We start from the raw sequence: 23,825 nt of genomic DNA, 5'->3' as shown, positions 1-23,825 counted from the left end.
TTTAAGGGGATTGAAAACATCGCTTTGGGAAGCAGGCTCTCCCTCTGCCCCTACCTGCCCCCCTGGCTTCTCCCTCCGAGAAGCGCCGCAGCCCAGCTTGCAAAATTCCTTTATTTCATTCCTCCGCCGCGGCTGGTTTGTCCCATTCCTCCTCTTTTTTCACTAGCTCCCCCCCCTCCTCTGCTGGCTCAGGGCAGAAACCTCACCGTGGTGGTATTTTTTTTTTTTTGTTTTTTTGTCACTACCCAAGCACGAGAGCTTTTCCCAGCGCGCCCCCCCGAGCCGGGAGCAGGGGACGTCGCAGCAAGGAACGCAACGGGGAGCGCAGCCCAGCCCTGGCTCTGACCCAAATCTCACTCACGGCCACGAGGCGAGGCAGGGAGAGGCGAGGGCGAGAGGACGGGGATCAGTAGGGAACCCCTCGGCCCCGTCCCCCGCGCGGAGGCACTCGGCCGGGCCCTCGGTAAGCCTTGCCGTAGGGCACAGCCTGGCTGGGGGCACCCCATGCGTGGCCGGTTCCTGCCCCGCTGGCGGCGGCCGTCCCCGCGCCCAGCTCGCCGTAATTTTGGATTTTGGCCTCCGGGTGCAGCAGCGTGGTGGTGGTGGTGGTGGCGGCGGCGTTGTTGCTCCCCTCGGTTTTGGCGAAGGGTTGCCCGACCGAGTGTATGGCTACGGGGACTCGTGCGAAGCGGAGGTCCTGGTCCCCTGGGAACTGGACAGAGCCCATGCCCTGGTAACTGCTCGTCTCCCCGAGGTGGCTCACGGAGCCCAAAAAGGTCCTGCTTTTCCCCAGAGGCTGGGCAGAAGGTTCCAGCAGCGTCTGGCCCGAGTTCAGCTCCTCGGCCCCGAATCCCCCCTCGGAGCCCTCGGCGCTGTAAGTCCTGGAGGAGTGGGACCTGCCGTAGTCCGCCGACCTGGAGGCCTGGTGCTCGTGCGCCGCGTGGCTCTGCGACTCTGCCTCTTGCTGGGAAAAAAGCTGCAGCAGAGCAGCCGTCACGGCTGGGTTCAGCTCCGGCGCTGCGTTGGAGAGGTCTCCTTCGGAGAGAGGCGGCAACGGCGGCGGCGGCGGCGGTCCGGGGGGCTCGGGGGGTCTCTTCTCTGGTGGGAGAATGCGAGGAGGACATGCTGTGGAAGGGTTACTCCTTTTAAACACCGTCTTAAAAAAGCACGCGAGCAGATATAAATACATTTCTACCAAAAGAACCAAAAAAAAATAATAAAAAAAAGAAAGCAAAGAGCCCTACAGCACGCCAGCCTGCTCTCCAGGATGCGCTGGAAGGGAGGTGGAGGATTTTAGGGGCTGGATCTCGCTGCAAGCCCAGCACACACCTCCCTTAAGGGCTCCCCCACGCTCCCATCTAGTCAGCAGCAGCTGCCCTAACACCTGGGCACCCACAGAGGGAATTCCTGCTCCCCGATCAAAGGCTAAGGCAGGGAGGGAGACAGATGTGAGCCCCGGATAGCTCGTGCACCTCGGAAACGGGTGTCCTGCCCACAGGGACACCGGTGGCACACGCGTGCCACCGAGCTGGTGAAGGGTTTAGAGCAAAACCCAGCCCCAAAAAACAGCCCCAAAGCCAGCCCCGACCCCATCCCATGCCCTAGCCCCAGCACCAGCTCCTGCTTGTACCCACAGTGATGGGAAGGGGACAGCTGCCCCCAAGCTGTGTCCCCGGCCGTGTCCCCTCTCTGCCTCCAGGGCTCCTTACACCAGGGGCTTCCTGGCTTCTCCTGCTCCCCGACCCTTTTAAGAACTTCTCCAGCCTACAGCCCCAAACAATCTCAGCCCCCAACCATTTGCATAGCACCGACTGCCCTGCCACACGTGCAAGCCCGTCCCCTTTTCCTTTTCCCCTTTCCCCCCCCTCCCGGCTCAGACCCGAAGCAACAAGCACTCCTATAGCCAAAGGATTCCTCCTGCTAAGAACAAAAGCACCCTCCTAGCACGCCCCCGCCGGCCCTGCTCCTGCTGCTTCGCCTCCCTGAGCCTGCAGGAGAACAAAGCAGCCGGGTGAGGCGATGTGAGGAGCCCAGAGCAGAGCTCGGGCCCTGTCCTGCCAAGGCAGCCGCCCGCAGGACGCTCCAGTCCTGAGCCCTGCACTGCCTGCGCCTCACTCAGCACCAGCATCGGCTAGGTGGTGACTAAAAGCTATTACTGGCGATGACACAAGAGGCCACGAACGCCTTACTCGAATCAGATCCTCAAATCATGTGCAAAAGTGGTTATTAAAAAGGTCAAACTTTATTGTGAAAACCAGTAGTCTTCCAGGACCACCCCTCCACCCGTATCCGTCAGTCCACTTTAAAACTAGATTGTATTGAAATCCAGAAAAACAATCTTCAGGTAATTTTAAAGCCAAGCTGATTTGGGGACAGCATAGCATTTAAAATAATTATAAACAGAGAACAACGTTATTTAATTGAATCTGCTCTACAATAACCTAATTATCTTCCAGTACTAGGGCAAAAAAAGAAAAAAAATAAAAAAAAAAAAGCACGATCACAACTGGCTTGTGGTGGGCGGGTGTGTTGAAGGCACGAGAACACAGCACGTTCAGCTACATTGCAGAGGAGTTGTGTATCGGGCCAAAAGAGGCTCCCTGGAGAGTCTGAGACATACTCAGGAGGCGCTTCTAGAATTTGGTGAGGTCGTCACAGGATGTTGCTAATAATTCAAAAAATCAACAGAAAAAAAAAAAAAAAAAAAAAAAGACATGGAGATATTTACACTCACCTCTGAGAAGGAAATCCAAGAGATCACTGATACAGTAGGTCTTTAAACATGCCTCTTACTCACTCTACAAGGACCAGCCGTGCGGCTCAACCTCAGAAGCTGCTGAATTTCAGTGCTCGTCCGAGTCAGACCAGGACGTACGGACCAGGCAGGCTGAAGCTGGATGCACAGCGTGTGTGCAGAATGGCTACCAGCCTCCCGTTTCAGCACTCTCCAATATTTCAGTTCTCATGCTATATTTACAATCCTCTCTGCGCTTTTTTTTTTGTTTTATTTTTTTTTTTGGTTTTGTTTCTCGAGTGGGCAGGAAAGCAGGACGGGAATGGTGCAAAAATAGCTGGGCTAAGTAAGACAGGGAAATCTGCACGGCTGCAGACCCAACGCCCTGTGCAAAAAAAACCTACCTGAGTGTGTAAACCCAGTGTGGAATAACAGCAACTAATGACAGGGTGCAGCTGCTAGGAGCATCAGAGGAAGAACTGACCTGCCACAAGCTTCCCCTTTCATTTTTTTTTTTTTTTTAGGGAAAAAGCAAAGCCTTTCATCTTCACTGACCCACTCACAGTGGGGTATTATAGGGTTTAGTGTTTTGGAGACCTGAAGCAGACCAGTAGGTGTGTTTTGGCTCTTTGCAGTTGTTAAAAACCTCCTTAACAGCCCAGTGCTTACCGCAGGGAGTGGGTCAGTGTCTGCCTTTGGAAATCTGGTGCTTGCCCACCACATCCTAGCCCCCAGCTCCTCCCATCCTCACCCCCTGCCCCGCTTCACGAGCCTCCCTCTGACACAATCCTCCAAACATCTCGGTTCCTCCCGGGCAGTTAAACTACAGAGCCTTCCATACGAGTGCCTAATTGTTCAAACAAGTGAACAGCATCCCAAGATGCACAGGCTAGGGTCGTGAGTATTTACCTGTGCTTTCCTCCGGATGCACTGTCGGGGTTTTCCTCGGCCCCCGCTGCTCGCTGCTTTTCTCCCCTTTGCTCTCCTCCAGGGTTATGACAGGCTCCTGGCTCTTCATCAGCTGGCTGAGCAGAACGGCCAGCACGTTCTGCATTTCTCCCTGAGCACCGGCTGCTTCTGGAGTCACCTGCTCCTCCAGTGGCTGGGCCTCCGTGGGTGGCTCTTCTATGGCTTCCTCTGCTGCCGCCGCCGCCGCCGCCGCCTGAGACTCCTGCTGCTGCGTGGTGGCTTCCGTCAGAGCGTTGATGGACTGGTTGAGAGCCTCCAGCTGCTGCTGCATCTCTGGGTTCGAGTGTACGTTTAACAGCTGGGCCATCTGGGGGACGCTCAGATCAGTCTGGCTCTGCAGCAAGTTCAGTAGAACAGCGAGCTCGCTCTGATTCAGCTGCTGGGTGATGTCTCCGAGGCCTGCAGGAAACACAAGAAGCATCACAGAAAGGTCAGGGGAAGTCTCACCGCTCAGTAATCGTGGCACTGCACCAGCCGACACCTTCTCCACGGGCCCGGGGAAGGCGTGGAATCCTCCTCCTGGAGCTGGTGAGATTGTTTGCTCAGGTTTCCCCATCAGCGAGCCCCCTGCAGCCTGCGATGGGCTCCGAACAGCGCTGCAGCAGCACCCCGTGGCACTGCTCACACACTGCACTCACCCACGGCTGCAGCTCTGCTCTGTTAGGAGCAGGGAGGCTTTGTCAGCGCCCAAACCTCACAGAACCACGCGTGGCTGCTCGTTAACATCAGCTCAGCCAAACCTCCCCCCCGCCTTGGGGCTGTAAACTAACCGAGGTCATCCCAAAATCACAGCACCTACAGCCCTGGTCGTGGCAGCAAGCCACGATGTGGGATGCCAAGATGTGGGATTGAGACCTGAGCCCGTTTCAGGGGTGATCAGGGCAGCAAATGAGGGCAGTCAGCTCCTCCCTAGGCCCCTGAAGTGCTCCGTGGCCCAGGAGCACTCCCTCCTGCACTCGAAAGCAGGTTTCCTGGGCCAGGGCTAAGCTGCTGTTTGGGCTGGAAGAAGGGCGTGTTCCGCTGATGCAGCCAAATAAATGAGGTCAAGCTGAAAGCGATTCCTCACGAAAAGCTGGCCTGGCATCAGAGGGCTCCATCCTGAGCTGCGAGTTTGTCTGAAATGCCTCCTTTAAATGGCATCACCTCCTCCCTCTGCACCACGCAGGACCAGAGAGCCCTCTGAGTGACACGGGTGTCCCTTTCACACCGACCCTGCGAGCCAAGCTCCTTGGCAAGCACGGTGAGCTGGGTTGGTTTTAGAAGCTTAAAATTAATCTTCCCTTACAAATTCAGCTTCCCTTCCTGGTGCACAACCCATGCCCTGCCACTCGCTCCTCTCTCTGTTAATCCAAGCAGCACCTTTGGTCCATCTGCCATGTTTCAGCGAACACATGGGTTGTGTTCCCTCGAGCAAGAGCTGTCTTCCTCGCTACTTGTCTGTTCAACATTTGACACAAAGGAATCTTCAGCCCGCATATGGGTTTTCCTCAGGCTTCTAGAGAACAATCGGAACGGTCTGGGCAGCTCTGTGCATCTCCACATTCCTGGAATCAACATCCCTCCCCTCCAACTATTTTTGGGACACCAGAAGGTTGAAGGCGTTTTGGTCACAGTGCACAAGTCCCAGTCCTGGGAGTCTTTAAGACCAGAGGATCTTTTCTCTAAGGAATCACGCTCAATAATAGACATTTTTGCCCACCAACCCCTAGTCTGTTATCTCCCGTGCCTAAGCTTTATATAATTTGATCAGCAGGATCAGACTCCAGCTCATTTGCACGCTCGTTAGATGGCTGCTCCTGCCAGCCTGGTATCTGTTACTCTGCTGGCCAGAGTAACTCCAGGATTCCTCGCATTATTCTTTGTGAAAGCGGGCTTAGGAGCCGATAATGTAACTCTTAAGACTTCTGAAGACCAGCCAGAATGCTCTGTAGCCAACAGCTTTCAGAGCAGACAAAAAAAAAAAAAACAAAACAAAAAAACAGGAAGGTTCTGGAATGCCCCTTGTGTAGAAATGGAGGTGAAAGAATGAGATTGGCTTGAAGAGACTCAAGCAGCCCACATCCAGAGGAAACCGCAGACAGAGGGAAGGCAAGGTATCAAGAGGAGCCCTTCACAGGCCAGACGAGGCACTGACCTACTGCATCTCCAACGCCAGGCTCTGTTTTGAGCTGGGCAGGCTGTGAGTGCACAGGACTGCTGTTGTTTTTGACAGTGTCTGTGCTTGTAACAGAGGTAGTTTCTTTCCGAGAAACTTTTGATAACGGTGGCTCCTCCACTGTGATCCCGCTCTGCCGCTGCCGCCGTCGCTTCTTGCTCCACAGCTCGTGGCAGTCCTGCCAGTGGGGAAGGCTGGAAGAGAACAAGACTCAGCAGGTAAGAAAAACGGCACCAAAAAAAAAAACAAAACCAAAAAACATTTGAAGGCCACAGAAAACTATTAGTGCCATCAGAGAAGCAGGGATGTTCCTCTGACTGCAGCCCTACCATTAAACCCAGAAGGGGTGAGTGCTAGGACCAGGAAAGGCAGCTCAGTTTCCTGTGAATCAGGTGATCTGCACTGAGGTCTCGCTCCTGAATGGAGTGGGTTCGCTACAGTACACACACACCCATCGTGAGCAAACTTACACCCAGCTCTGTGAGCACAGTGGCTTTAAGAAAGCAACTCGTTTGACTAACTCTGAAGGAAGGGGAACCTCAGAAGCCACTTGCTGTACTCGCATGCAAAGTAGCTAGAGCAGAATTTTATAGTCTGCCTAATTGGGGTGGGAGAAAAGAGCTGCAAACAGCACTGCTGAGCGCTGTTCACTCTCCTAGCCAACTAACAAGTCGTATAAACACGGCCTGGCCTCGATGGCACAGAGGACAGGGGTTTACTACGTGCTGCTCTCACATCTCCCAAGTTTTAGAGCACCTTACGAGCATTACGCTGAGCTTTATAAAACCAGCCCCAGTTTCAGGCAAAAACGAAGAGACCACACGAGCTGTCTGCTCAGCCATCTCCAAATCCAGGGGCAAAGCTGAGAAACGAATCCAGAAATTCTAACTTGATTCTGAGGGAAAAACCAAGGCCAAGCCGGTGACTCCTTCCCAAAGCTCGTTAGCAGAGCCCACCACCGGGGAGGATGCCAGCTGGAACTTACTCTGGGGGTGCCATTTTGCTCAGGTCAACGTCCTTCAGGAAGTCACTCTGCAGGGCCTGTTCTGCTGTGCAGCGCTTGCCAGGGTCTAGCGTCAGCATGTGGTCCAGCAGGTCGAGAGCAGACGAGGGAATGCTGCAGAGAGTTGGAAACACGGCTGAGTTAAGGGGTTGTTGTGAACTGAGGGAGCTGCCAGCTTCCAGAGAGCCACCTCACGCCCAGGAGAAGTCCGTACGGTCAGATTTTTATTACTAAGGGATGCACAGCTCAAGGACATCATGACAGGAAACAGATCCACAGTATTTCTAGCCTCATTTTTCCCATTTAGGAAGCACAGCTCTGCCACAAGTCCCACAAGCTTATCACACGATTATCCTCTCCCCCCAGAGAGCACATCTCTGAAGTCACACAGCCTCAGCACCGGGAGAATGCCACGCTGCCAGGCGTGACTTCCAGATATGTACAGACAAGGCAAGACCCAGCTAAAAGTGTCCCACGTGCGCAGAGGCAGGGAGTCCCTCTGGAAAGCATGTGGCAGATCAGCTGTTTAGTGGACAGTGAGCCCCTTCCAGCCTTCCACAGGTGGGAGAAGCCCTCCTGGCTGCCTGAGGATGCAGGATAAGCATGGGAAGCACTGCTCTACCCTGCCAGGTACACTACAGCCGAGGGATGGATCTGTCTCACAAGGTAACATGTGGCTGTAACCCCCACGCTTATCCTTTCCTGAGTGGAAACTCACAAGGAGAACTCCTCACGCAGGCGCCTTCGGTATTGCTTCTTGGGTTTCATAGTGTTGAAGTAGGGCAACTTGATGACATCTGGCCACACTGCTGGACAGGGGCTCCCACAGAGGCGGCTGAGAAACAGAAAAGCAGAGTAAAATCAGCAGGTGAAATGCAGCAAGAAGCAGAAGTGTCACTGAATCAAGTGACGACATTCCCTTTCTAAGCAGCTCGGCACACCAACAGCCCAGGTCTGTGCATACTTTGACAAGGATTAGATAAACAACAGGTTAAAAAGATGGAACCAGGAAGAAGAAAAATGCTTACCCGAGTTTATAAAGCATCCAACAAAATGAATTTTCAGTGAGATGTAATTTAAGGTCATGATTTTTGCACTCAGCTAACTACAGCAAAGTTTACTGAGAGTGCATATGTTAGTAGCCAGACACTTGATAGTAGGTATGGACACCCAGATGCTTAACTATTCACTGTTGTAGTTCCAGTCATTTACTGATCCTTTTTTTGCAGGCAGATTAGAGAGAGAGGGCTCTTATAATACAGCGACTATGTGCACGAGCAGTTTCTGCAGTACCTCTTTTCATAGGCATGCATGTGCAATGCTTTACCTGATTAATTCAAGCTGAGCCAGTTCCAGATTGGCTTGAAAAATAGGCTTCTTTGTAAACAGTTCCCCGAGGATACAGCTGGAAAGAGGAAAAGCAAGAGGTCACGACAGCAAACCCTTGGGACGATCGTTTGAACACTGCAGCATTTCTGTTCAGCAGCAGGTTTGTCTAAGGAGAGTTATTTGCATCGGGGCTTGTAGTTGAGGACTGACAAACTAACCTACGTGTACAGTCACCAATTCCATGCAGCTGGGAAATACACTCACTAGTCTGGTTAACACATCACGAGCTTCACACTAACTCTTTGCAGGGAGAGTAGGATGTGCCAACAGCTCAGTAAGAAAAACAGGCAGGCCTCTTTTTCCTCCATTTCAGCCCAATTATCCTTCCAACTTCACTGCCACAATTTGGGGGATATCTGCGGGCCCAAATATCCTCAGCTGCCAGGAGCCTGCTGTTTGTCATGGCCAAGCACAGAATACAGCCACAGAACGCACACACAGCACTTGTACAGCTGGAAGGGAAAGGAGAGGGGGCAGCTCTGGCTCAGTCAGTCCTTAACATCTACCCTGAAGCCTTCTGGTAGGAATGACAATCAGTGCCAAATATAGCAGCAGACTGATAGAGGCACCTGTCTGCTGGCGCGGGGCTGACCCCACTCATTTGGCACAGGACTCCGAATAGCAACTGGACTTCACGGCCAAAGTTTCCAGAAGTAATTAGGAGGGCCTGCCTTTTACAATGCCTTTGTTGTTGCGTACTAAGTTCCACTAAAAGTTTACCCACGTATATCACAATGGGATGCACACACTTCAGCAAATCCAGTCCCACTTCTAAATGTTGAATCCTCAAGATTTTGGTTCTGAATCTCTTGGAAGAGTTTTTATCTTTGCGGCTGAACTGCCCAAAGATAGCATTATTTAGGGGACAGCCACCTATTTACTTAAAGCACAGAATTTTGTAAGTATTCCTATCCTATGACAGCACTCTCTGCCGAGCTGGAGCAGATTTTCAGAGATTAGCACAAGTCAGAGGCTACCTTCCATCAGAACCTCTCCATTCACATGATGTGCCCAGCCCAAAGAGGACAGAAGACACAAGCCAGGCACTTACCCACAGCTCCACACATCTATGGCCGGCGTGTAACGCTCCTCACCTAGCAGCAATTCTGGAGGTCGATACCATAACGTAATGACTTTATTTGTGTATGGACGGCTGGAATGGAAACAAACGTAAATTGACATCGAGAACCATAAAACCCTTGCAAAGGGTAATTATTAATTCCAAAGCATAGAGTTAGCACGTAAGTAGAAGCAGTGGGCCTTCAAGTGCCTAGATTTTCAGAGCACCTGAGTTAAATAGAGCTGCTGAGATATCACAGCTTTTACAATCTTGCCTAAATGTACCAGGCAGCAGGTTGTAGGTACTCAAGACTGAAAAATCCTGACCTGCAAGAGGCAGCAGCACGCTGCCACAACTGAATAGTGACCGACCTCAATAGCTCAGAGCAAAATGTGGTCCAAGGCAGGCAGAGATGTTTCAGTTCCTCATGGGTGTGTCTAATGGGAGGCTATTAATACCAGCCAGGAGGATTTTCTCCTGACAGCTGGAACTGTGTTACTGCACTTACACCATGCTGGAAATCATTTCTCAGGCAATGCCAGGGCTTCTGAGTGAAGGGACTATGCGAGTATCAAGAACAAAGGAACTCATCCCACCTAGGTAAGTCATTTCCCTTCTCCTCTACCCCCAGCCTCACCTCTCCTCCGAGCTGTAGAGTCGGGCGAGTCCAAAATCTGCAAGTTTGATTTGCCCACTGAAAGACAAAAACATTCACAGGTTTGAACTGAGCTGTGCTCACGTGCTGCAAGCAGTAAAAGGGAAGGAAATCTCTCCAGGTAGCAGAAAGGCCTAGCCAAGCAGTATTTGCAGCACTTACTTCTGGCTCTATCAGTCTTAGTTTTTCAGACCCCATTTCATGTTTAAAAGAAACAAAAAGTAGTAATTCAATCCTATTTCTCTCACTATCCCAACAGGCCAATGTCTCAGAAGTTCTTATATGACAACCAGACACGCGGATGCTATGTGCAGTACCATTCTCACAGGTTCAAAGTTTTCTAAGGGTATCCAGACAACAACTTGATAATTAACAGCAAATGAATAACCGTAATGTATTCTGCAACAGACTGTGTTACTGCCAAACACTATCTGGAGAAGAGAGAATTCAGGGAGAGCTGCTGCTTTTGACCTTAACCCTCAATGGTTTCCCTGCATACCAGCACTTCCAATAAACGGTATTTCTGCCAAAACGCCATGGAGACCAAGGGCACAGGGAGATCTATTTAATTTAAGCTACCACAAAAGAAACTTAACTACAAGAAGCTGCAAAACAGCAAGCAGAGGGTCTGATGTGGAGAGACTGCTACTGGCAGCACGTTACATGGAAGGCTCTTAGGGCTGCTCCCCCTTGCAGAAGGAGCTGTGTTCCCAGCCAGCTGCAGCACCCACAAAAGCTAACAGTTGGTGGAAACACACAGGGCTGTATTCTTACAGGGGTTCAACACCTCCTATTCCTATGCTTCCTCAAAGTGAAGACAACGACTGAGTGCTTTCAGCTGAACCCGGGGGAATGCAGGGAAAAGAACTTGGAAAGAACTGTGCTGACTGCCAGGTTACCTGTTGTTCAGTAAGATGTTGGAGCACTTGATATCTCGATGAAGGAAATTCTTTTTGTGACAGTAATCCAGACCTTCCATTAACTGTTTCATGAAAGACTTGATATGGTCCTCTGAGAAATGTACCAAGCCAGATTCTAGCAGCCCCATTAAGTCATGGTCCATGTACTCAAACACAAGGTAAAAGGCACCTGGTAAAATAAAGAGAAATGATTAAAACAAGAGAGGAGAGACCAAGGAGGAAAAAAGAATGGAAGCACGTTCAGTTGTTGAAACACTTTTCTTTGTGTTTTCAAGCTGAACATCTGAAATCCAGATGTCCAAATTCTGAACAAATCAGTTACCTCTGAAATAGCCATGTTTACCCACCCATTTTTTATTTTTAAAGTTACTTTGATAAAAAGTATTCTGCTATGCACGCCTTGAACTGGTGCTTCTGTTGTCCCCTTCTCTCATGATGGGGAAGTCCACAAACAAACCAAAGCAGGTGGGATGCTGTTGCACCATTCTTCCACAGTGGCAGAGGACAGAAAGCTTTCCACACTGCTGGTGAGTTACCAGCACTAATCAGTGTTAAGTGACCCCATATAGGCTTTTTTTTTCCCCAAAAATTGCTTCTCTGACCCTACAGGAAAAAATGCAATGCATCCTTTTAAGCCTGCTTCTACCTCTGCACTGCGACAACGCACAGTAACCAGGATCTATCCTTTGATGTTAAGGCCAAATTTGGACGCCAAACTTGCTGGAAACGGGCACTGAGGAGGAATGCAACAACAACAAAATCTACAAACACCGGGATTTTAATTTCACACTAACAAACAAACGAAGTTGCAACACCTCTTCGGCTAATTGCAGCCCCACCCTGCAGCAAACACTACCTTTGTCCTTCTTGAAATCCAGTGCATCTTGTTTGTCCGTGACAATTTCCTTCATGTTAACAACACTGCGATGGATCAGCTGCCGAAGAATTTTGATCTCGCGGATGGCTGTGATGGGGAAGCCTTCCTTTTCATTGTCCAGTCGCACCTTCTTGAGAGCCACCAATTCACCTGCCAGAACACGGCAGCGTTAAAGCCTCCGCACACATCCCTGCTAACAGCTCTGAGCTTCCAGCAGGACACTGAGCATCGCTACAGGCAGGGCCAGCATCCACCCAGACACAGCAGAGCTGCTTTAGTTACCACCCCACTGTTTTTTGCTAGCAAAGCTCTGTCAAAAGTTATCACACCAACACAAGACAGATGACGCCGGGGCTCCTCCTAGTTTGCTTTAGTGGAAAATCAGACAGGTGAACTCAAATTACCCCAGAAACAGCTCCAGTCCCTTTCACGAGCTACAGTAAAACCCGACAAGGCTCCAGTTGGCATCTATGGCTGCCACGGTTGTGCACACTGGATACACAATTCCAGGAGCAGAGAGGGCAGCTGGGCACTCAACAGCATTGCAGAGCCTGGAATGATCTTTACCTGTATCCTTGTCCTTGGCTTTGTACACCTGCCCATACGTCCCTTCTCCAATAATCCCGATGATGTCAAACTTGTCCACGCAACGCTTCCCCCAGTCGCTTTCTGTCTGCCTCCTTTCCCCATATCGAGGACAACAGATTCTGAAAGAGGCAAGAGGACTGTCAGACAGCCGAGTGCTCCACCTCACCCCTCAGACACCCCCGTTCAACCGCTTGGGGCTATACCCTAAAGAACAACAGCAGAATTTGTCTGTGCTCTCATGTGCTGTGTACGTTTAAGAGTTTAATGAATTATGCTACGTGATCTCAGCTCTCCAGATCCAGGCACTGTCATACAGGGAGAAAATCCTACTCCAGAGACTGAGGCACCCCAGCCAGAACACTCGCAGGATCTGATCTTCCCCCTTTTTCTCCTCTTGAGGAAATAAGGAGTACAAAGCAGTGTGGAAATGATGAGCAAAGTGGCTACCATGCCACCTTAAATCCCCAGACTTTGAGATGGCAGAACCACTCTGCTACCGCCTTCCTGGGGCACGCAGGTTACTACACAGACCTCATTACAGGCTTTAACAGAGTAGCTTGAAGAACCAAAGCCTTATCTTTATCTAACAAATTTCAAAGAATGACATTACAGTAAGACAAAATTATTATTTGGAACTTTTGTTTCGAATAAAACCCAAATTTCCAGGGTTTATACGAAGTGCAGCTAGCACCTTGCACAAAAATTACCAGGGGAGCTCGCTGTCTTGACAGCTGCATAAATTTTGCTGCCAAGGGGAGTCGTGTGTGCCCTGCACACAGTCAGCTCCTCTAGGAGCTCCAGTGTGCACCACAGCACTACCGTAAAGCTTTGGAAACCCAGGCTGACATCTCTGAAGAAATACAAAACCTAACAACCAGAAAGAGCTGAAAAAAAAAAGAAAGAAAGCCTTACTTTGGTCTCTTCTTGAAGGGTTGCTGAGGTGGTGTGGCTGCCTTTGGTTCCGGGGAGTCGGGAGGAGATGGATCCCCCCCAGGGAGCTCTGGAGGGAGCGGGAGGTCCGTGAGTAAGTGTCGTGGTCTCTGCTCTCTATCTTTCTTCACAGGTTTTGGAGGAAGAATCTCTTTTGGACTAAACTCCGAAAAGTTAATACAACACAGGAATCAGATTTAACAGCCAATCAACAAACAAACAAACATTCTACCGTAGGACTAAAGCTGTCTATGGGAGAGCATAAAGCTAGGAGCCCAAGTTTAAGTCCCCAAACTAGCATAGCCACGTATAAAACTGGAAAACAGCCTTAAATTTCACAACGCTAAGAGGTCAGGAAACGAGCGTTACGTTTGAATGCATCATCTTCTAATAAACACGTGGCTGTCCTCAGCTAGCACTTGCTCAACGTGCACAAATAACTGCTGCTTCTGAAGTTCCTGCCCGACTGCTCAGGTTATCAGCCAGCACCGCCTTCCGACCTCACTTCCTCCCTCTCGTCCATTTACTGCCCTGAAATTCAACGCATGACTTGGCCGGGATCGCTATAAATACCAACCCAGAACCACGGCTCTGAGCTTCTTAGCAAGGACTGCCACACGGCTCTAACTTCTGCTGGGAAACCAGAAGTTAACTTCTTTTTTTTTTTTGTGTGTAGTTAAATTATCAATGGCATCAGAAGCTCATTCACGTACATGGAGTACATCTCTTGTGTATGTACACGGCAGGAAGAATTCCTAGGGCTGAGTTGGCAGGAGCTCTCCTACACACAAATCTGTTTCACCAGGCAAAGGAAGACTGAGAGGTAGGAACCACCTCCCAAGGTTCATTTTTTAGGTGGCCAGCAGGAGGTTTGCAGTTTGTCAGCATCAGCAGGTCTAGTGCTCATCAGCACAGACATCTCCGCTGAGATGAACGCTTGGAAGCGGGTCGTTTGTCTGATTTTCCTCCCAGAGACTGCCCAAATAACAGGAAAAGCTCTCGTGAAATATAGTGAAGATACAAGTGAGGCAAAGCAAGGCACTGTCCTGGCACTGAGGTGTGTTCTGTAAAGGAAGGGGGCAGCAATCGTCTGTCCCCTGCTACAGAAGCCACCACGAGTCCCAGCAGCCAGGTCTCCGGAGGAAAATCTTCATTGAAAGGCGCTGCCAGGAGGAAGAAAATCAAGAAAGCTCCGAGAAACAACTGGAGCAGGACAGCCGTGCGTGCTGCAGCTCCATCCCCGTTAGCTGGGAATGCAAAACGGTGCCCAGGGAGGCGACCTCAAAGCAGGAGGACCCCCAGAGGAGGTTCTGCAGGGCAGCAGCCAGGAGGCCAGCCCTTCGCAGCCCTCCCATGTGTGCTGTCACGCTGCCCTGGTGGCAGCCTTACAGACCCTCACCGGGCCAAGAAGGCAGCTCCTCATCTGACTGCACGTTTAATCCCCCTCTAACCAGCAGCTGTTTGCTCCTGGTGCTGTACAAATACCTACTGCTACACGCCCTCTGACCCTGCTGAGATCTCAGCCTCTTTCCAGAGGCACGAACAGCAATTTCTTCAAATGATTTCCCTGGGAAGGGCACAGCTGTGCCTGCGGGCTCCAGCCACTGGTGGCCAGCCTCAGCTCCCTTCCCCAGGCTCCCTGTTAGCAGCTTACAGCCGCTCATCTTCGTGCTACGAGGTGGCTGCTGGAACTTTAATTACCACCAGGACATTTGGGCTTCTCACCCGGCACTGAGGAGGCTGAACGGACACTTCAGAGCTGCCCAAGCATCAAGGTGACAAAATCCAAAAGCCAGCCCCTGACAAAGGCTCCCAGAAGCCACCTCCTGTCCCCCCCACCCCCAGGCAGCACAAACGCCATCACTCGGGTCTGTGCGTTTAACTCTCAGTGCTGTGAAGTCAGCCAGAGGCTCCCAAAAATCCGTGCAAGCTAAAGGAGCTGGTGCAACACCAGAGGTGATGTCTGTACCACCTGGTTCTTGCCTCTGCCCTCCTGCTGCTCCGCTAGGTGAGGAAGGAGAGGGGACCCACGGCATACCCTGACTGCGGGGCAGCCAAAAGGCTGGGGAGGCTCTAATTGAAGGGGCTGCACGTTGTCCTGGGGTGCTTCAAAGCTTGTTTCCAGAGCCTACGCTCAGCAGGGCCTCAGAGCAGAAGTGTTTTCCGCTCCAAGCACGTGAAAACAAGAGTTAAAAACTTCTGCTCCTAAGAACGAGGCTGAGGAAGAGCCAACTTCTGCAGCAGGCGGTGCCGTACGCACCTCCCGCTGGCCTCAGCAGATCAAGGGGACTTTCCCCATCCTCTTACTGGCAAAAAGTCCCCGAATCCATTCCCTGAGCTAACGGCCAGCCCTGCCATCGTCCACCCTCCCGAGTTCACGCTGACAGCAGGCATGAACCCGAGCCACTTCCACGAACCTGAGCCACTCCTGAGCAGGGAAAAGGAGCTCGAGGCTGAGAATAAAACACGCGGTGTTCGCAGAGCCCTTTCTGTGGCTGGAAACAGGGGAACACAGCAGCAGGATCCTGCTGAGGCACGCATTTGAGCTGAAAAAGTCTGGAATCTATTAAAAGCTACTGCTCATCCCAGGTGTGTTTAAATTAAACAGGTATTTGCTGAGCAACGCCACACAGCTGAGGAAGGGCAACGTGAACAGGCACGAGTTTAACTTCTGAGTTGATAGCAGGGACAGCACTGCCCTCGTTTACACCAGCACCAGGATAACCAGTCAAAAATCAAGGAAATTAATCAGAATTTTCGTGTTCACTCACACCGCAGGGCAATTAGAGCAAATCTTAACTATCACGTAACGCCCTCCTTGCTAAAATCATGCAGCACTAACAAATGAGACACCAAAAACATCTTCAGCAGTGGCCGGAGAGACTGAAGTTGTTAGCAGAACTCCAGGCCAAGCAGGAAAATATCAGGAGCGACCTTTTCGTTTCTTTCTACTTCCACTTCAGGTGTTTGGTAGGGTTCCCCTCCTCTCCTGCGTGCTACAGCTGTGAATGTTACAGCTTCAGAGCTGATCTCAGGAGACCAGCCCTCAGGCACCAATATAAATATATATTTAAGACAAAAAAGCTGAAGTTAGGTGCACTTTTACAGTTTTCAAACAAGCCATGCCTACGCAGTGGTTAATAAATACATCACTGCTCAGGTAGCTGAGTTACACCAAACCAATGGCATTTCTTTACGTGTGGGCACTGCGTGTTCAGTGAATTTGGAAGAGGCACAGCTCAGCTTCGTGCTCCTACACTGGAATTGTTGGCTCCTTCCTGTTACTACGCACAGGTTTGAGAGAAACCAGGTTAAAAAGCAGCTTCGCAGCAAGTCTGTGCAAATGGCTGCAACACCACAGAGTGTATAATGCTAGATCTGCGTTTCACTACTATGAAAAATATAAACAAAGTGCAAATTTCTGCTAGCCAGCATGAAAACAGAAGCCAAGCCCCTGCTCCTCACTGCGACCGCGCGTAACGACCTGCACAGGACCACGAGAGGCCCCGCAGAGAGCTGAGGAGCCAGAAGCAGGAACGGCCCAGCAGCAAGGCGTCCTTACACGCGGCTCAGTCTTCAACAGACCCTGCAGGGTGAGCTGGGGACTGTCAGCCCACCCAGAGCAACCAGGAACCTGCCTGCTGGCAAACGCAACGAGGACGCTCCGTGGGACCTTACCTATCCAAGTCATCTTCCCCAACTAAAAGAGGGGGGAGCGGAAGCGGAGGCAACGTTGAAGTTTTCAGGTGCGGGATAGCAGCCGTCACAGACACTTGTGGTTTCGTAGCGACTTGGACAGAGGACTGGGAGTTCACCTGAGAGGATAAAGTAGACGTCCTTGGGTGGGAAGAAGATGGCAAAGACGTTGGGACCGAAGGAGGGACCTGAACGGGAGTCTGTTGGGATGGTGGCAAAGGCGGGACCGCGGGTGACGGAGGCAAAGGTGGCAACGGTGGAGTTGGAGGGGGCGGTGTGGTTGTCGGCAGAGGGGGAGGAGGTGATTTGATGGAAGGGAGCGGGGGTGGGATCTCCTTCTCTGCCGTGTCCGGCTCTTTCGGAGACCGAAGGTCCTCGGCCGCTGCTACAGGCTTTGAGTCTTTTGTTCCCGGCTGTTTCGAATCTCTGACTGGAGCAGGGTGCTTCCTCTCCGAGTTCTCCTCCGCCTTGACTTTTGTTGTCTCTGCAGGTGCTTTAGCCTCTGCGTTTGTACACGGTAAGTTCACTAGCTCCGTATCCGAAGAAGATTTTTCAGATTTAACAGTTTTGGCGACCTTTTTAGGTTCTGTTCCGGGCTCCTTCAGTTCAGCCAAGCTGTTCTCCTTCCTAGCCAGGAAAACCGGCGAGCCCTTTGCCTCCTTTCCATCCACCTTGGCGGCAGCTGCCGCCGCTGCCGCCCGCTCCTTTTTCTTCCTGCTGAGCTCTGCCCCCAGGCTGGAGTTGAGCGGCAGCCTGGTGGGCGAGATGCTGGAATGGCGGCTGCGCGACCCAGACCTCTGCTTCTTGCTGTGAGATGAGTGCCTGGAGTAGCCGGGGCTTCGGCTTCGGGACTTCACGGACTTCCTGCAAACAGAAGAGGGAGATAGGTGAAAAAGCATCTCGGAGCCTCCGAGCTACTCACCAACAGCCTCAGCTCTCTGAGAACACCACGAGTCTGTTATTTCCCATTTATTTCCTCCACGCAGGCTGTTATACCTGGCAGGAGAGACTGAAGACACCCAAACGGGTTCATGAGGACGAGCTTCAGGTCGCCACCCAGCCCGCAGTGCCCCTACGAAGCATGCCGTTAAGATGAGTGAAGGAGGGAGACCGCAGGAGCCCCCAGGTAAAGGTGAGATCTGAGGTCGATGCACGTCCTGAACAGAAACTCGAGTCCAGACCATCAGCTGGCAGCACACAAGTGTTTCACTGCAATTACGTACAGCTTCAGAGGAAACAACAGATAAAATACGTGCCCTCCTGGGAACGCCGCCTCAGGACACATCTTGCCTCAAGCTAGTTTTTCCCCTGGTTCTTTTGCCACCATCAGAGCTTAAATTCGCATACTGGGGTTGAGGAGAAGAAAAACCGAGAGTTTTAATTCTGTTTGAGGGCTGTTCAGAGGGTCTCGGTCTTTGTCTCCAATAAACAGGCTCTGAATTTGTTAAGTTTGTGTATGTGCAGAAGGGAAAGCCCCCCTGAGCCCCCCTGAACCCCTGGGTGGTGACAGCAGGCAGGCAGGGTGACAGCAGGCAGCTCTGCAGTAGCTGCAACTCCTCAAAGCACCCCGTCACGGACGGGTTTTGGCACAGCAGACGCTGGCTCACCTGCAGCCACACAATTAAAGATGAAAACCCAAAGAGCTACAGAATTGGCATTATCCTGAGATAACAAAAATTTGGAAACTTAACAAAAGCTCGCACCCGAGCCCTGCTCCTTGGTGCCCTCACCACTAAAACGTTCCTGAGGAGCCCTGGAGGATGTAGCTGACCACAACCACAAGCCGTGCTGGGGTCGGCATCCCCCGCTGCATTTTTCTGGGAGAGGTTAGGAGGTGCTGGCACTCCGCTCCCTGCTCCCTCACCCACCTGTTCCCCTACGGTTGCACCGATGCCGCCGGTCACGGGGCCACGCTGAGGACAGGATCGCGCTGCCCACCTGAAGGAAAACCTCTCCAGGAGCACGAATCCTACTGGAACTTCACAGGACACCAGCAGGGCACGGGGCTGGGCCCCAGCACCACTGCCACCCTGGCACGGAGGCAGCTCCAGGCCTTTCCAGCAGCTCACCCGCTGCTGTTTCACCCGGATCCGCTCCTTTTCTCCCTCCCTACACCACTCACCTTTTTCTCTTCCACTCCTCCCTCCCTAAAACACCACTCACCCTTTTTCTCCTCAGCTCTGTGTTACACACAGCCTCTGTTTCTAGGCACGTTTGGCATTCCTGGCTCTGTTAGACCTGGGAAGAGGCACAGTGTCCAGAAGCTCCTCGGCTTTCCCAGCCCTACCAGGGGCACCAGTCCCACGATTGTACAACAAATCCTGCCCCTTGCTCCACCAGCAGCCCCAGCCGGGCTTGCTGCAGCACAACCACGCTTCCCCAACACTTCTTGCACCGCTGCCGTGTGGTCCAGAAGGGTTACAGGGACACAGAAGGTGCACGAGGTGATTTTGGTTTTTAAAAATGCTTCCTGCCCTCCGGAACCATCCTCAGGGCTTCACCCGCAGCCCTCCAGGCAGCCCCTGAACCCCCTCAGCTCCCGGAGCCTGCTGCAGTCAGCAGGGCTGGGCAGGGGGAGATTCGGTCCTCCAAGCAGATCTTTGTGCAGATAAACGGGGATAAAAACCACCTCGGTGCCTCCCTGATGCTGGGAACCAGAAATACAAGGCACTAACCGGGCCTGAGTTAGCACGAAGCTGTCAGCGCCGAGGAACCATTTAAAAAACCCCAATTAGAAGAGCGTTAATTGCTCTCCAAGTGAGAAGGGCGTGCTGGAAGCCTGCGGACCTGGTGAAGGAGCGGGGCGAGGGGCTGCCCCGTGCTTTACCACGAGCTCTAACAGCAGAGCGAGGAGCAAACCAGCACCTGGGAGCTCAACTGCACGCCCCGCGCCCTGCCTGCTCGACAGACGGACAGACAGAAGCTGCCACCGACTCCTGTCACCGACTTGAGAGCACACCCCACCTTCAGCAAGCCGACCCAGCTGCAATTCCTTCCTCTGGTTCTAGCTGCGATGATAACAACAGCTGCAAGGTGTGAAGCCGCATCCCATCCCGACACCCCAAACCCTCCCGACCCACCAAACCGTCCCCGTTTGTCCAGAGCAAGCTGCTCCCTGCTGCCGCTTGAAACTCAAACCTTACTTTCTCCAGCCTGCACGGTGCCTCGCTTCGGTTTCCTACCTTCCTAACTTCCATTTTGGATGTGGAAATTAAACACTAAAAAAAATAAATGCTATTTCCAGGCAGCAGAAATAAAGCAGTGCCCCAGAAAGGCCCGCGCTACCTCCCCGGAGGGCTCCAGACACGGCTGGGTGCTCACGGCGTGCGTGTGCCACCCGAGGAGCTCCGAGCACTGCTCCTGCCCCTCGGCTGCTGGAGCTGACCCCGAGGGCTTCAACCCGACCCCGAGGGCTCAACGAAGCGAAACCAAGGTGAGTTACAGCGCAGGGTTTGCCCGAAGGAAGGGAAACGCACCCGATTCCCTCCGTCCCTTCGCTAGGATTCACGTCAGGAGTGGTTTCTGAGGCCACAGCCCAACTTTCTTTGCTTGTGCACGGATGGCACCGAGTTACCCGCCCAGAGCAGAGCCGTGGGGCACCACCTGAAGGCAGAGGTGCAACGAATTCGGCACAGGCTGAGTGCAAGCAGCGAGCAGCCCCGCAATCAGTTTTGGTTCGGGGTCTAGCGCTTTACCACGGAGCCACAGACACCCGTAGGAAGTTTCCCACAACTTTGTCAGCCCCGGGAGCAGCACCAGGGGCTTCGAGGTGGCTCCCAGGTGAGACCAGAAGAGGAGCTGTGGTTCCTCAGCACAGATTCAGCTCGCCAGTTACAAGAAGAGCGAGCAAGCAAGCTCCAGGCTCACCTGGGACACGGACCACGCAGGGGAGAACCCCTTCCACACACCCCTGAGCTTCCCACGTGGTTTTTTTTCCCCACCTGGGGCTGAACACGGACATTTAACAGATGCCACAGCACAACCTCCATGGGTAGAGCCAGCAGGGCTAAAAGCACCAAGGGGAGGGAGGAGACGGGCAGCAGCCGCCCCTCGGTACCCGCGGGGTGCACGCAGCAAGGCAGGACCGAACCCAGCCCGCTGAAGCAGAGCCAGATTTCCTGACCCAGAAACAAAATTTCCTGACACAAAACCAGAGCAGAGCAGGCAGATTTCACCAAACAGCTCCGGGTGCTAGAGACAACACGCCTCTGGCACAGGACAGAGCCCAGAGCTCACCCCCACCACAAAACGTTGCGCTCCTGAGGCAAAAAGAAGAGCTCTGGGGGGAAAGCCCGAACTCAAAATCCCCCCCAAAACCCCTTGGGACCTGTGCTGGAGGCAGCCCCGGCTCCTGTTTGAGCAGGGGATGGGGGGCAGAGCGTTTCGAAGCTCTCCCATTCCAGGTCCCATCTTAATCACCACGGAGCTGCCAGCAAAGCACCACAGCACCCATGGTGACACCAGGAACTCCCTGAACATCATCCCCAGCTAGAAAAAAAACCATCAGGCCGTGTGTCTGTGCGCCTAACGGGGAGAGAAACGAACACCTGGAATAAAACGGAGTGAGAGCTGCCTCCCAGGAACAGTTTCCTTCTGCAACAAACTGTCTGAAGAAAAAAGACGATTACCGTTAAGCCAAAAATCACCCGGTTCCTACTCCTGCTCCCAGAACACCCCGATTCCAGCACTGAGATAAAGTTTGGGCTGGAAAGACGGAGTTTGAGGAGTCCTCTAATTCGGGGGAAGGAAACACGCATGGGTCCGTTCCGAAAGGGCAAACCCTGCTCGAAACAAAGCCGCCTCCTGAGGAGCCCGATCCGATTTCACAGCAGCAACCAGGGGGAGGGACCCAGAGGCAGGTGGACGAGGTGAGCGCGTCCAGCGGGGGAGCGCCTGGTGATCAGAGGAGCACAAAGCTGCCCACGAGGCCGCGTGCAGGGGGCCACCAGGGGCCAGAATTCAACCCCAGGGGCCAGAATTCAACCCCCAAACTCCTCCGAGCCACCACGGATGCTGCTGGGTGCCACCCAGGGGGTTTTTCCCCAAACCCCACCCTACACAGCACCCCAAAGAGCCTCCCCACAGCCCTCCCACGCGGGTCCCCGACCCGTTACCACCCCGCAGGGCGCTAACACGACCCCCAAAAGGGATCGCCAGCCCCGTGGCCCCACAGCCACCCCGTCCCCGCTCCCCAGGCGGCGCGGAGGGCACCCACCTGGCGATGGGGCTTCGGCTGACGGAGCGCTTGGCGGCGAAGGGGCTGCTGGAGCGCCGGCGGCCGTAGGGGCTGGGCGAGCGGCCGCTGTAGGAGCCGCTGCCTCGCTCGTAGCTGGAGGAGCGCCTCCTGTTGTAGGGGCTGACGGATCTCTGCCGGCGGCTGTAGGGGCTGGGCGAGCGGGCGTTGGACTGGTAAGCCACCGGCTCCTTGTAGGGGGGGCTGAGGGAAGGCCGGCGCGAGGAGCCGCCGGGGCTCTTGCGATAGGGCTCGTAGGTGCTGGAGGTGTGCGAGCGGGGCGGGCTGAGGTCGTACTCCTGGATGTAAGAGGCTCCCGAGGGGCTGTCGTCCAGCTTGGGGCTGTCCGACCATTTCCTATGGGGGCTCCTGGATTTCCGCTTGGGGCTGTCGACGGTTTTGTAGCTCTTGGGAGCCTCCCGCTTGCGGTGGCTCTTGCTGCGCTCCTTGTGGCTCGACTTCAGCTCCCGATCCTTCCTGGATTTCTCCTTGTGAGCCTTGCCCGAGCGGGACTCCTTGTTGCTGCTCTTGGACGACGGCGCCTTGGGGTGCTCCTCGCTTTCCAGGAGCCTCTTGGAGGACCCCGACACCCTGTCCTTGGTCGCCCCGGCCCTGCTGGAAGCCTCCAGGCTCTTCTCCAGCTTCCTCTCCTTCTCCGCCTGCTTGCTCTTCAGCAGCTCGCGGACCCTCTTGTGCTGGTGGTGCCGGTGCTTCTGTGCCCTCTCGCTCCTCTCCGCCCTCCTCTCCTCGTTCTCCCTGCGCTCCGCCTTGAGGCCCACATCGTCCGAGAAGGTGTCCGAGTCCGAGCTGATGTCGTCGTACTCCACCAACGGCTTCAGCACGGCTCCCAGCGGGGCCGCCGAGGCCTCCTGAGCCGCCAGCACCGCCGGCCCTTCCTTGGAGTGCCGCGATTTGTGCCGCTTGTGCCTGGAGGCCGCCCGGTGCCTCTCCTTACCGCCGCTCCCCCCGTGCTGCGAGCCTCCCCCCCCACCACCCCCACCACCATCCTTCTTCCCTCCGTGCCTCTCCGGGTTGGGCATCCCTCCCCCTGGCCGCGCTGCCCCCCCCCCCAAGGGAGAGGGGGGCAAGGAGGAGGAGGAGGAGGAGGAAGGGGGGGGGGGGGGCAGGCCCCAAACCCGGCCCCCCCCGGCTGCTTAAAGGCGCGCTGAGGCCTCTCCTCCCCGCACCATGCACGGCCCCGGGGCCTGAGGGGAGCGGGGTTGGGATGGGGGGGTTGGGGGGGGTTGGGGGGGGGGTGAGGAAGGGCCCGGCCTCAGCGCCTCATCCGAGGAGGGCCCAGGCCCGGAGGGCAGCGCCGCCGCCGCCGCCGCCGCGGGGGGGGGCCCGGGAAGGCGGGGTCCGGGCCCTCGCTGCCTCCACGCCTCTCCCTTAACCCCCCCCGGCCCCCTCCCGTAGCAACGGCCCCGGTCCCGGTCCCGGCCCCGCCGCCCGCCGCCCCCCGCCCCTCACGGCCCCGGCCCCGCCGCCCCCCGCTCACGGCCCAAAGCGAAACGGCTCCGGGATGGGGGGGGGGGGAAGGGGGGGGGGGCGCGCCCGGCAAGTCTCGCGAGACTGCCGGCAAACCTCGCGAGACTCCGAGGAGAGTCTCGCGAGAT

At 54.0% G+C, this 23,825-nt stretch overlaps 1 protein-coding gene across 3 annotated transcripts; it reads right to left on the bottom strand.

Annotated features, from left to right (window-relative positions):
* CDK12 (cyclin dependent kinase 12) lies at positions 1 to 23,249 on the bottom strand. Of its 3 annotated transcripts, none has more exons than XM_032202792.1 (14): positions 22,192 to 23,249; positions 16,959 to 17,840; positions 13,263 to 13,439; positions 12,330 to 12,469; positions 11,742 to 11,912; positions 10,865 to 11,054; positions 9,948 to 10,004; positions 9,302 to 9,403; positions 8,189 to 8,266; positions 7,580 to 7,696; positions 6,844 to 6,975; positions 5,838 to 6,052; positions 3,644 to 4,102; positions 1 to 1,125 (listed from the first exon to the last, which is right to left on the bottom strand). In XM_032202792.1, exons 1-14 carry the CDS (start codon positions 23,247 to 23,249, stop codon positions 407 to 409), a joined length of 4,497 nt encoding a protein of 1,498 aa, XP_032058683.1. In that variant the 3' UTR covers positions 1 to 406. The 3 variants fall into 3 exon arrangements, with proteins under 3 accessions (XP_032058683.1, XP_032058684.1, XP_032058685.1); XM_032202793.1 differs by having other exon boundaries at positions 1 to 1,098; XM_032202794.1 differs by lacking the exon at positions 1 to 1,125 and adding an exon at positions 2,220 to 2,665.
* Positions 23,250 to 23,825: the final 576 nt, after the last annotated feature.

This window comes from Aythya fuligula, chromosome 24 (genome assembly GCF_009819795.1).
Source record: "Aythya fuligula isolate bAytFul2 chromosome 24, bAytFul2.pri, whole genome shotgun sequence".
Taxonomy (NCBI): Eukaryota; Metazoa; Chordata; class Aves; order Anseriformes; family Anatidae; genus Aythya; species Aythya fuligula.
This window is presented reverse-complemented; position numbering and strand designations above follow the sequence as displayed.

Coding starts and splice junctions, on each gene's coding strand:
- CDK12 (XM_032202792.1), bottom strand. CDS start 23,249: ATGCCCAACCCGGAGAGGCACGGAGGGAAGAAGGATGGTGGTGGGGGT. Junction 10,005..10,864: donor AACATCTTACTGAACAACAG/GTAACCTGGCAG, acceptor TTTGTCTTTCAG/TGGGCAAATCAAACTTGCAG. Junction 1,126..3,643: donor GCATCCGGAGGAAAGCACAG/GTAAATACTCAC, acceptor ACCCTTCCACAG/CATGTCCTCCTCGCATTCTC.